Source organism: Monodelphis domestica, chromosome 5, assembly GCF_027887165.1.
Source record: "Monodelphis domestica isolate mMonDom1 chromosome 5, mMonDom1.pri, whole genome shotgun sequence".
NCBI lineage: Eukaryota > Metazoa > Chordata > Mammalia > Didelphimorphia > Didelphidae > Monodelphis > Monodelphis domestica.
This window is the reverse complement of record NC_077231.1, coordinates 89,253,991-89,267,106: the sequence shown is the minus strand read 5'-3', so window position 1 is coordinate 89,267,106 and position 13,116 is coordinate 89,253,991. Positions and strand designations below refer to the sequence as shown.

The window sequence follows — 13,116 nt, the reverse complement described above, 5'->3', positions numbered from 1 at the left end:
GGGGCACCTGCCCTTATAATTAGAAACAACATGGCAGGAGAGAGAGCCCATTGGACCAGAATTCAGATGTTGCCTTTGAAACTCACAAACCGTGTGACCTTCAGAAAGTCATGCAGTGCTCTAAGTTTTGAAAATCCTTTAGATAAGTTATTTCTTTTGATCCTCATAACCACTCTGAGATATACTGTTATTGTCATTATTACAATTTTACTGATGAGAAAACTAAGGCTGAGAAAAGTTAAGTGAGTTGTATGAGACCAAAAGTGTCTGAGGCAAGATTTAAACTCAGGTCTTCCTTCCTACATGTCCCATACTCTAGTCATTATGCCACCGAGCTGCCTAATATCCAACTGTAAAGTTAAAGTAGGGATAATGATGCTTATTGTTAATAAATAATAATAAAAATAATATAATACAATACTATAAAAATAACACAAATACTTAATGATATCAATATAAACAAATATTTATATTTCTGTATATAATAAGTAAAAATAAATGAATTTTAACATCTTAAAAATAATGATAAAATATGCTATTTATGTTAATAAAATAAATACTAAATAATGATAAACATATAAATATTATTTATATATTAATAATAAAAAATTTTTGTAAGGACCAAATGAGAACATGTATATGAATCAATTAATAAACCTCAGAACATTCTAAAAATATGATCAAGCTTTAGTAATTAATTAATAATCACTACCATTATCCCTAAGCTCCAATGCAATGAGAAAGAATGACTTAAAATTTTGTGATTCTATACTATGTAAAATATCAGCCCACAATGCTTTGGGGCTACTGAATAGTCATGGATATATAGGTATATATAGCAAGAATTGCATTCAAAAGGCAACTAGGTGGCTCAGCAGATAGAGTTCTAGGTCTGGAGTTGAGGACCTGGGTTCAAATCTGCCCTCAGATACTTCCTAGCTATGTGACCCTGGACAAGTCATTTAACCCCCATTGCCTCATCCTTGCCTGGCATGCCATCTTATATTTGTTACTAAAACAGAAAGTAAGGGTTTGAATTCTATAGCAAACTTCACCTCTGATGCTCCCTCCCTATGCCCTCCACTGATGATGAAGCAGGCAGAATTGACCCTCTTTCTCCCAGCACTACCACCTCAGGAAACACCAGAGGAATTACTGAAAAGTTGACAGCAGAACTGTTTTGGGGCTGCTCAATTAAAAATAAATATATCTATCTGTAAGGCTGTCTTTAATGTGCCTTTGGCAATGGATATGAAATGCCCCTCAGTCTCAGCTTGCTACTACTGTGGTCCTCTGGGTTGGAGAAATGGGCACCAGTGGAGACACTGGCCTGTTGTTTTTCTGGTTTAATCTGGTCAGTTTACCCATAACCTCCTCCCCCCGCCTCACCCCCACCACAAAAAAAAAGACAGCACACACAACAGGATAGGGAGGTGGGTTTTTTCCCCTCAACAAAACCACTTTGTTGTTGAAATTATTATTATACAATGCTGAACACATTCTGCCTTCTGCTGAGAATGACTTGGTTTTCAAGATGAGAGCTTGAGAAATATGACATTTTAGTGAATTCAGTTGAAAACTGGCCAATGCAGGGATGCATTGCTATTGGACAGCAGAGCAGTGCGCCGTCCGAAGTGAATGATCCTGGGAGCTGAGAAGCATCCCTTTTCCACAGGAGATGGAGAGGGTTTAGAGTCTCCTGCATCGTCTCTGACTTATTGCTAGGCTTGGGGAAAATACACTTAAGGTACTCTGCAGTCTTGACAAACATAAATCACGGTGCATGCTTATGCTAGAACTTTCTTTTTTTAAATAAGTTATAATTATCATCAAACACGAAGAGAGGCTGAATATTACCAAATGCCTGACTTCCAATTGGGATCTTTCCAAGAATGTCCACTCTAAGCAATCCATGTAAATAGTTTATTTTCAACAGAAGGAGGAAAGAAATGACCACACTTGGGTTGCTATTGGAAGAACAATAACCAAAAAAAAAAGTGTTTTCCCACTGGCAACCAGTTTTCACTACAGTAGCAGGGAAACACTGGACAGCCTCAGTTTCCCTCAGGATTGCTTGATTCCAAGTCTCGCAAATATGAATCAATTATGTTTGGAGGCACACCTTGCAAGAGAAGCCTGCAGAAGGAAAGCCCACCTACAAAGAAGGAGAAAAGGAAATAGTTCAAGATATGGGAGAGAGGCACACCGACTTTATTGTTTGGGAGTGCTAGCTGCCAGGAGAAAGAGGGCCAAAGCTGGGGAATCTTCTCCTGACTTGCGTGCATTTGGGAAGAAACACAGTTGGTGTTTTGGAGGAAGAGGTAAGTTTCGAAGCAAGTCTTATAAGTGCTCAAGGGATGCCCATTGCCATTCATATTTCATTTGGTTTCAAAATATTGACTCCTCTTTTAGCATGGATGTGAATAGTCTATTTGTGACTTAAGAGCAGTGAATGTACTTAGATGATGGATCAGTGTCAGGATCCATTTTCACTGTTTAAAAATTTGGTGGGGAGGGAGGGTGATAGAGAGTGAAGGATGAAGGGCACCATTTGTGATTTCATCAATGGAAGGAACTCTTTCTGGAGAAACTCCCTCTACCAATGCAGAACAACATCTCCTCTTCACCTGCTAGCTTGGAGAGTTGCCTGGGTCAATGAGAGGTAATGACACAGCCTAGATCACGGCAGGTCACATTTGATCTCAGGCTCTCCTGACTTCTTTTAGTTACCTCACACACCATCATAACCTTCATTCCCCTAATTAAGTGGATTTGACCCAGCAAAACCGGGGAAAGAACAATGGGACAATTCCTGCATAAATCTAAAATAAATTCATCAGAATACCTATTTTTTCTGGGGGCCAAAGTGAGGAAGGCAATAAATGTTGCATTGAAGATAATAGGACAGCCCTTGTATCTGGTGTAAACACCCAGGGATCCCTTGTACTTACCTTTGTTTCTAAGTTTTATTTAAAAAAAAAAAAGGAAATCCTCTCAGAACAACCTACCAAAATCTTTTAGGGAAGGGCTTTCCTAATCTCTAACAAAAGTGCAATTCAGACAGAAACAGCATGCTTTGAAACATTCTTTGAAAACCTCCCCAGATGCAAGTCTCAGAAAACCATTCTTTTCTTAAAAAAAAAAAATCCAATCACGTCTCAGAAGAGATGCTGCCATTTGTTTATGGGTCCATTCCTTGATGCAGTTAGCCGCAGGATGCTGTTGTCCCACTGTCTCCAGCTACATCCAAAGCCTCATGCTCTCTATGTCATGCCTGAAACATTTTCCTAGAATGCCGGGGTAAGTATTGGCGATTAATTTCAAATTTTCTGAAATACGTACTTAAACGACTCGGTTAGTGGTTAAGGACATCCCATTTTCATTAGGTCACATAATGAAAATCATGCCATACTCCACAGGCTCCGTATGGCTTATGACAGTCATAAGCTTCATAGGGCGAAACCGTATGAAAGCTTACCTGAGATGACAATATACATTCAAAAATCCTTACTGCGCTACAACTAAGGGAGAGAGAGAGAGAGAAGTGGTAAGCATTAAGAAAGGGCTGACACCAAAGTGGATGACTTGTTGGATCACATTATTTTCACAGTTATGGTAGATGAGGAGATGATTTAATGAATCGAAGCGTTTGGACAAGAAAAGGCAGGATCCAGTACCACTCCAAAGGGCTCATTAATAAGTGAGAGCTTTATTAATAGGCAGGACCAAGGAAGGTTGACTCCTAGTCTTTTGGCTTAGCGAATGGGATGGCCACTCAGATTGTGAGATGGATGTTTACGGGAAGAGCTTCCAAACCATAAGCTTGAAAAGAAACTACAGCATATATATATGGTGTTTTTCAACAAAAGAAAAACACAGACATGGCACTAGGATACATATATATATGCTGAAACTCTAAAAGGCAAAATTATCAAGTCAATCTAAGTTCTTTGTGCTCGTTCCATGGAGTCTCGCCTTTTACAACTGGAGGTGAACCCTTAGTGTACCCCTAATTTGAAGGAAGGGGAAGAGTAGTGTGTGGAACTGGGATGAGGAAAGCTACTGCTTTTTTTTTTCAGGGCTCTGACTGAATCAGGATAGTGTAATATTTAGAATATAAAATTCCTTGAGGGAAGGGACAATTTAATTTTTGCTTTTCTAACTTCAGTGCCTAGAAATGCTTATTGACTGGTTGATTGTAGGATCATCAATATGAAACTGGAAGGAACCATTGAGTCCAAAGAGTCATTTTACAAATGGTGAAACTGAGGCTAGGGAGATGAAGCAATTTTCTCTGTCTCACAGATTTTAGTATCCTAAATTGGAATGGCTATTCTTGCTTATCCTATGATTTGAAAATATATATATATATATATATATATATATATATCATGTATTAAACAAACCTAGTTTTATATATGATATACCATCAAGCAGAGTTCTGGAAGTGTCTTGGGTTTCATTTAAGGATATAAAAAAAATCTCCATACTAATTTCAGTCTTTTAAAGATGTTCCAATTGACCGGTAGTGCCTGTTATAGACCTAAAGCCCAGAAAAGTTAAACTTATGGCCAAAAGGTCCCAGACTCTCTTTCTAAAATTTAGGTATTTAAAATTGCTCAGACTTTTACCTTGCCATGAAGTTTAAGGAGTTAATTCATAAACTTGTCTTAAAGCAGGGAAGTCAAACAAATAGAAATAGGAGCTCTTACTCTATACATAAGGAATCCTATGGGCCATATATTGACTTGGTTTCCAAATGTGAAATCAATGATATTTTCTTGCATTTTTATGTATCTTGTTGAATATTTCCCAGTTACATTTCAATCTGGTTCAGTTGTACTCTGGAGTGTTCTGGACTGAAAGGAAGATAATCTAAAATCTAGCAAGACAAGATTTAGGGAGATCCCAAGCTTATAGGAGACTGGTTGTTAACAATAAGATGATTTATAATTGTGACTTTGTGGTCTGTTACGCTACTTGATCTTCCACCTAATAGCCTATCTTCTCCCTCAGTTTACTGTCCTTGAATAATTTGGCCTTCCTCACTCATGGCATAACTGCTGTATGCCATGAGTACTAATGAGGACAGTCTAAAAGCAGAAGGAAAGGCAAGCTTTACATGCAAAATGCATTTTCATGTAAAATAGGAATGGAATGGAAAGTAATATCCAGTGGGATATGAATTTTTTAAACCTGTTGCTGCCCCGCCAAGAAGAGTGGTTGTCCCGGGGTAATTAATCCTTGATATATCACTGCAGAATTAGAATAGTGGGACTGGTGTTTATTTTATTCTCAGTTGACATTCTTACCTTTTAAAAATTTTAAACATTTTAACTCTATTTCAATCAACTATTGCCTTCAGAACCAATAATGTTTTCCAAGCTATCAAAGTTCACATAACATGAATTCACTGACTAATTCAACAAAATGCTTATTTAAAATTTGAATAGCAAAGTATAAGGAGAATCCCATGTTTAACCCCCCCCCAAGATACACTTTCCTAAACTACTTTTATAATATTATAATTTTATATGACTAGAGATTTCATTTACTTTCAAACATGTTGTAGAGGAATTATTTTTTAGAAGGTGTTTTGCAAATTTTCACATGAACATTATTATATTGAAAAACAATGCTGAATACCTGTTGAAATTTGACAGTTGAAACTGAAAATGGCATTATGTTCATTGAGATGCAAGCTGCAGTACTTTTAATTATTGGTTGTTTGGTTTGAATCCAAAACAACTCTTTGATTAAGTCAAGAAAGCAGCAGGAAAAATATTGATCTGACTACCACAACCATAAAACTTGGGGAAATGTAATAATATACCTCTATATTTTAATCCAAATTCACCTATTCAGAAAAAATAATTCCCATGATACATTTATACTGACTATAAATGATGCTACATAATCAAAGACAAAATCATGAAATAGAAAAAAAAATAAAGTTAAGCTCCTAAAGACAATTTTTAAAAGGCATATATTCAATTCTCAACCATATTTACTCATTTGACTTGTTGAAGTAAGGTGAGGGATCTACCCATAGATCTTTTTGCTCAAATTTTAGAGTAAAAAGGTCAGTTTCATAATAGAAATCCCTTAAGCCTCTGTTTTTTGAGATTCAGAAATAAACATCAAAATGGAGCTTTTTCATGAGTAAGTAGGGTTAAACAAAATAAAACTAAACAAAAAGCCCAGGCCAGGAATACAGAAACATAGATCTAGGGCTACCAGGGACTTTAAAGGTTATCAAGTTCCCACTCCCACCTCCCCACTCTCCTCTTTTTATTGATGAGGAAACTGGGGCTTAGATAGATTGAGTGCCCAGGATCACACAGCTAATGGGTCAGAGGCAGGATTTGAAATCAGGTCTTCCTGACTCCAAGCCCATGTCACATTTCCTAGTTTAGGAAATTCCATCTTATAGAAATGCAAGGAAAAAAAAAAACAGAGCCTCAAGAATTTAATACAATGAGAACAAGAAAAGATGCTTCAGGATCATGTCAGATATTCTAGCCATGGTCATCCTGTTGACTGAAAGGGTTCAATGGAAACTCAAAACACACTCTGGTTTCCAGGAAAAACATAAAGCATAAAGGTGATGACCAATTATGCTATGTCACATGAGTAAACAAGAATACCTATACTTACTCCAGTATTCTTTGTTTACCCAAAGAGTACTGAGGACATGATGGCCAAAGGGCTGTGTGGAATGGGTCGATAGAGAATAACCATGTTTTGGCAAGTTATGCCAAGGAAATCTGTAGTCCATAGATCCTTAAGCATCCTCACAGCTTAAAATGCATTTTAAAAAGTAACATCTTTTAAAACAAAAACAAATTAAATACATAGATAAGAAGCACAAGTTCTTTAGGATTGTTTTAAATGAACTTTTCAGATTATATCCCATATACATTACATTTTTTTGGGTTGTTTTCTTGAGTAGTAGCCAATAGCATTTATCCATGATTATACTCCATCCTATCCTTCCTCTGATGTTATGATTATTTGACTCAAAGCATTAAAAAAATGAATCTCCCCTCTCGAATCACTATTTCATTGAATAAACGCATTTCACTTGTTTCCCTAGGATGTTATCATCGTTCTATTTATACTCACCAACCTGCTTACACCTTGGCGTTCCATTGATGTTAGTCACTGTACCTTAAGTAGACAAGACTTGCACAGAATAATACAGGTCCATGTGAAATGATTATATTACCCTCATTTATCATATCAGAACAAAAGGAGGTTTAAAAGCTTTCCCCCATCTTTAAGCTCTATAAGCATATTTTTGTCATTGGACTTATCGGGGATGATTTTTTTTAAAAGGTCTAGTTCGCTTTGGTTCATTAACTTAAGATTTTAGAGTTCATACCTTTCACCTCCAGCTTGCATTCAATTTCCACTGTCCCCAGCTCATTGACTGCTTTACAGCAGTAGGTCCCTCCATCATAGGGGCTGGGCTTACGGATCTCCAAAGTACAGACTCCTTGGTTACTGAACATCCTATATCTTGGGTCATTCACGATGGCGACTTTATTTTTCATCCAGGTGATTTTGGGCTGTATTTATGATAGGAGGGGTAAAGAGAGGGGGAGAGGAATGAATTGTAAAATGTTTAGAAGAGGAATATCAAAGCCAATGAAGGAAAAAAAGTTGTATTGGTGGTTTTTGGTTTTAGATATCAGGCATTTCCTGATGTTATGTCCATTCCTGGCACTGAACTATTTTTCTTTTTAACGTTTACCTTCCATCTTGGAACCTATGTGGTGATTCTAAGGCAGAAGATGAATAAGGACTAGGCAATGGGGGTTAAGTTATACAGCTAGGAAGTATCTGAGGCCAGATTTGAACCCAGGACATCTTGTCATCAGGCTTGACTCTCTATCCACTGAGCCACTTTAGCTACCCCCTGAACTGTTTTTTACACAAAGAAAAATATTTGAGCAACACCAATCAATACAGTAACCAAGGTTAGCAATGTCTGTGGAGCTTCACATCAGGAGTCCCCCCTCTATGTCTAGAGAGGAGGGAGGTGTATTTGCATCACCTGCTCTAGCCTGGGCTTGGGCATGGCAGTTAATCAACATTGAACAAACAAAATTTTAGAAGACTTCTAGGGAAAGAGTAAGAAGAATCCCAGCGGCAATAGTTATTATTTCTGTTTCAGTGAATTCACTGCCTCTGTAGAGAATTCTAATGAGTAATCCCAGAAAAAGGAGACAGATTCATTCAGAATTATTTTTGTGAGAGTAAAGAAATGGCTGCCCTTTACTGATTGGTCCTGGCTATAATATCAACTCATCCATCACGTCTTGAGATCCTTTGTAAACCCTTCCAGGAAAGTAACACTACTCACTACTATTTTTCCCCCCCTGGGATGAGTTTTTTTTTTAATTTAATTTTTACTTAAATTTTTTTTTATTCCTGTATTTTCTATTTATTTATTTTTAAATTGTATTTATTTATTTAATTTAGAATATTTTTCCACGGCTACATGATTCATGTTCTTTCCCTCCTCTCCTCCCTCCCACTACTTACTATTTTTACCTTTTCTTTTAATTAAGGTTTTCATCTCTCCAGTATTTTAAACCTTAAACCATTCTGAGAGATTGGTAGTACAAGTACTGCCCTCATTTTGCATGTGAGGACACTGAGGTCTAGTGAGCTAAGCAGTTAAGACCTTGGGTCTGGCCTCTGGTCCTAACTAATCCATTCTCTCTTTCTAGTATACTCCACTCTCTCTCACTGTGGAATTTATTGGAGAGACATTCTCCCTTGTAATAAATAATAGGAGGGAGAAGGGAAGAAGAGGGAGGAAGGGAGGTATAGAGGGAGGAGGGAAAGACTGAAGAAAGAAGACCTATTAGTTATCAATTACCAATCAATATAGTCCCTTATTATTATTTATTACACCCTACTAGGCCCTAGTAACTAGGGCTTGCTTCTTTTTCCCTAATATGCCTCTTTGGAGCCCATGAGATCTGGCTTCAGGCCAAAACTTTACTCTTCTTTAGTCAAACGACTTCATCAAGCTACAGATCACACAGCTAGGGAGTAACAGAGATAGCATTTGAACCCAGGACTCTTGGAAGCACAAAGCAAATATTTTCCCATAACACGATCTTGCCTCTAACTCCCACTTAATAATAATAAAAAAATTCTCACCCCCAACCTCTTGGCTTTCCTCCTGTCAGGAAACCCTAAGAGTTAAATAAATATTACCATGCCCATATTACTATATATATATATATGCTGTGCAAATACTCATCTCCAGGGAAGAGAGATTACAGCATTTGAAAGGCTAATCTATTGTTTGTCTTCCTAATAATGCAGGGGCAAACATAAAAAAGCAAACACAAGTCCATCCAGCAAAATGAAATCCATCTGGAAAACGTCATTCATTAACTTCTGAGGAGGAACAACATGGCGGCCTATTCATGAACTCATAAGAACCTCATAGGCAAAAGACTGGAAAGGAACTCAAAGGTCCTCATTTTACAATTGGGAAAGTGAGGCATGAGGAAGGGAGGTAACTTCAGAGCCCAGATAATTCAACCCCTTTGTTTCACAAATGAGAAAAAGTGTTTTGCCTAAGGTGATGTAGGCATTAAGTGCCAGAGATGGGATCCAGAGACTTTGTTCTTTCCCTTATAAAATAGAGAGGTTGTTTTTTTTTTAAACCCTCACTTTCCATCTTAGAATCAATACTGTGTATTGGTTCCAAGGCAGAAGAGTGGGAAGGGCTCGGCAATGGGAGTTAAGTGACTTGCCCAGGGTCACACGGCTGGGAAGTGTCTGAGGCCAGATTTGAACTCCAGGCCTGGCTCTCAATCCAGGGAACCACCTAGCTTCCTCCTGAAATTTACTTTTAACATCCCATGTAGGCTTTTGTGAGACAAGGTTTGCCCAGGCAGCTTTGGGAGCAAGGCAGGCTTGTACTGGGTCAAATCATTCTTCCACTGAATGCAACACGGGTATGGATGGATCATACCTTTGGATTTCCTCTAACGCTGCAGTTCAGAGTCGCGTTATAGCCTGCTATGGCGTAAGTGTTCACCAGAGGCTGAGTAAACATCGGTGCTTCAGTGAAATCAAAGTCATCATACACAGGGTTTTTGTAGACTTTTCCTAGAGAAAGAAAATCATAGACACCCACAAAACTATGAAATAGCCTTAAAAAAGTGACCATTTGGGGCAGCCCCTCCAAATGACATTTTCCAACCTCAAGGATGCTTAGCAAGCCCAAGACAGTGTTCAGAAGACCCAGGAGAGCTCCTAAAGGGGAACAGATTTAGATCTGGGGAGATCTTGGAGGCCATGTGGCCCTGGGTTCAAGGACTGAGACCTGAAGGGGAAATGAGAGGTCTTCTAGAAGAGGAAATCGGGAGGCCTGGAGGATAATGGACTGGTCCAAAGTCACGAGGTGATAAATGGAAACGCTTGAATTCTACCCTGATACCATCATTTTTTTAGATGAGGGACTTGCCCCAAATCCTACAAGTCAGAGTCAGAATTTAAATTCAGAGTCTCTGAGAACAAATCTTTTTCTAAGAGGAAATTTTTCTGTCCTAATCAAGTAGTTAATGAAGCCACAAGCACTTCTTATGTACCAGAGAGAAAGCTGAAAGGGAAGCAGTCCCTGCCCTCAAGGAGTTTCCATCCTAAAAGCCCTATTCTGAAATGAATCAGGTCATTGAGACCTGAATTTTCCCCATCCAAGCCAGTTAGAGTTTGCTTCATAAAACAGCCAAGAATAATGGCATTTTGGGTTCATGAAACTTTTCTTCTCCCCTTGGACTTTTGCCTTGGTACTGTAAGATTTAAATTAATACCCAACACTACAAGTATTAATTTTATAAAGTTGATTAATAATCACTTGAGGTAGAAAGAATAAAAAGGAAATAAAAGTTAAAAAAAAACCCTAATTATTTAACAAAATTAAGGCCACATGACTGAGTTCTTCTTGCTTGTTTAAAAAGTTCCCTCCATGGACATGACAGAGGATAGACTCTAAATGAACACTCTAATGCAAATACTATCAACAAAGCAATGGGTTCAAATCAAGAAAACATCTAATGCCCAGTGGACTTACGCGTTGGCTATGGGGGGTAGGGGGGGGAGGAAAAGAAAATTATCTATGTCTTTAACGAATAATGCTTGGAAATGATCAAATAAAATATATTAAAAAAAAAAAAAAGTTCCCTCCATCAAAGCCTCAACAGGAAGACAAGAGAGCGAGAGGCGGGACTACACCAAGTTTATATCCTCCCAAGTCAGCATGTAATGTGAGGAGAGTGGGGTGCTGGGAATTGTAGTTTTTATAGTAACAGATTCTAAACACACAGTACACAAATAGGATCAAAAGACAAGAAACTGGAAAGGATTTAAAGGGTTCTGTTCTAGAGGATGGTGATCAAGAACTTGCACTGACTTTTAATACTATTTTTAATATCTCTGAAATGTATTTATAAATTTACTATTTTTGAGAATTTATGTATTAATTTACTTGATCAATTTCATATATCTGAGAATTTATGTATTAATTTACTTGATCAATTTCATATATCTGAGAATTTACGTATTAATTTACTTGATCAATTTCACATATCTGAAATTTTACTTATTAATTTATTTGCTATCTCTGAAAATTTAGCCCTCTTTTTTCCTTTCCCAAAGTGCCTCCTCCCTTCCTGGCCCAACTCAGCTGTTTGAAACCAAGGTTCAGAAGTTGCACCATTGTCCACCTTACCGTCCTTGGCGATCACAGCACTCTCTTTTGTCATCGTTGCCTCCTCACTGAGGCCACACATATTTTCAGCAAATACTCGGAAGTAATATTCATTTCCTATGACGAGTTCGGTGATGGTAGCATTAGTCCTGTGATAGTGCTCAATGACAGTGAACCATTCCTGGAAAACAGAGCCCACGGAGAATAGGCATTTTTTTGTTTGTTTTTAGTTTTTAAACCTCTTCCTGCCATTTTAGAATCAATCCTGTGTATTGGTTCTAAGGCAGAAAAGTGGTAAGGTCTAGGCAATGGGAGTCAAGTGACTTGTCCAGGGTCACACAGCTAGGAAGTGTTTGAGACTAAATTTGAATCCAGGACCTCCTGTTTCTAGGTCTAACTCTCAATCCACTGAGCCACCTATCTGTGCCCAAGCTGGGCTCTTCTTAAACTCAGACCAGGTAGTGAAAAGAGGAGAAAGAAAAGCTTCTCTTAGGTAAAAGAAGCCAAGAGAAGAGATTTGTGCAGTCAAAAAACATTCAATGTGGAATCATATGAATGAGTCCAGATACCAACCCTGCTAGTTGGCATTCCACTGAACAATAGGAATACGATTGTAATTAATAATAGTAACAATTGATATAGCCCAGTAATGTTTGCAGAGCATCTTAGGTATATGATGACATTTGATCCTTACAGCAGCTCTGTGGGATTGCTAGTCCCAAGTATTATTTTTCCCTTTTTTTTTAAATGAGGAAACTGAGGCCCAGAGGTTAAGGGTTCACACAGCTAGCAAGTGTGAGAGCCAGGATTTGACTCCAGGTCCCACACTGCTATCATTAAGCCATGCTACTTCTTAGGATGACTTTCCCTCTCCCTGGACACAAAATCAGGTAAATCACTAGAGAAAAACTCATCAACTTTTCTAGTAACAAATGGGCATAATCATAATGTGAACTAATGAGCAGTAGAATTAATATTAAAATATCAGTTATTTTTAGTGATCTCAATCATTCAAAGAATGTTTATTCTTATTCTGACTGGTCATTTTATACACACACACACACACACACACACACACACGCACGCACGCACGCACGCACGCACATGGATTTTTTTTTTTTTTAGCCAAAAAGACAGTTACTAAATGTAAAGTATTTTCCATACGGGTCATAATCCCCTTCTGTACAGTTTTGGTATTTTAAGTGAGAAAAAGACCATTTAAGTCAAATAGTCTTTTATGAAGTTAAATGAAATGAAATCAGATCATGTTCAGACTCTGAAGAACGCTGTTCTTCACTAACCTGGGAGAGGGGACAGAATGATTGGGCAGAATTCCAGAGCAAGAGTTCCAAGGGGCATGCTTGATTAGCTGCCTG

General features: G+C 37.9%; 1 protein-coding gene across 9 annotated transcripts in view; it reads right to left on the bottom strand.

Moving 5' to 3' along the window:
* Positions 1-1,909: 1,909 nt before the first annotated feature.
* The window catches only part of MYBPC1 (myosin binding protein C1), a 109,564-nt gene continuing 98,357 nt past the window's right edge, over positions 1,910-13,116 (bottom strand). For 4 of the 9 annotated variants that reach the window (XM_007503316.3, XM_056798762.1, XM_056798764.1 and 1 more), the window contains 6 exons: positions 11,762-11,921; positions 10,004-10,140; positions 7,385-7,571; positions 5,197-5,255; positions 3,479-3,521; positions 1,969-2,155 (listed from right to left, as the gene is read on the bottom strand). In XM_007503316.3, coding sequence (XP_007503378.1) covers positions 3,516-3,521; positions 5,197-5,255; positions 7,385-7,571; positions 10,004-10,140; positions 11,762-11,921 — 549 coding nt within the window. In that variant the 3' untranslated portion in view covers positions 1,969-2,155; positions 3,479-3,515. Of the gene's footprint in view, positions 2,156-3,478; positions 3,522-5,196; positions 5,256-7,384; positions 7,572-10,003; positions 10,141-11,761; positions 11,922-13,116 lie in introns of all 9 variants that reach the window. The other 5 variants (XM_007503313.3, XM_056798760.1, XM_056798763.1 and 2 more) reach the window with 2 other exon arrangements.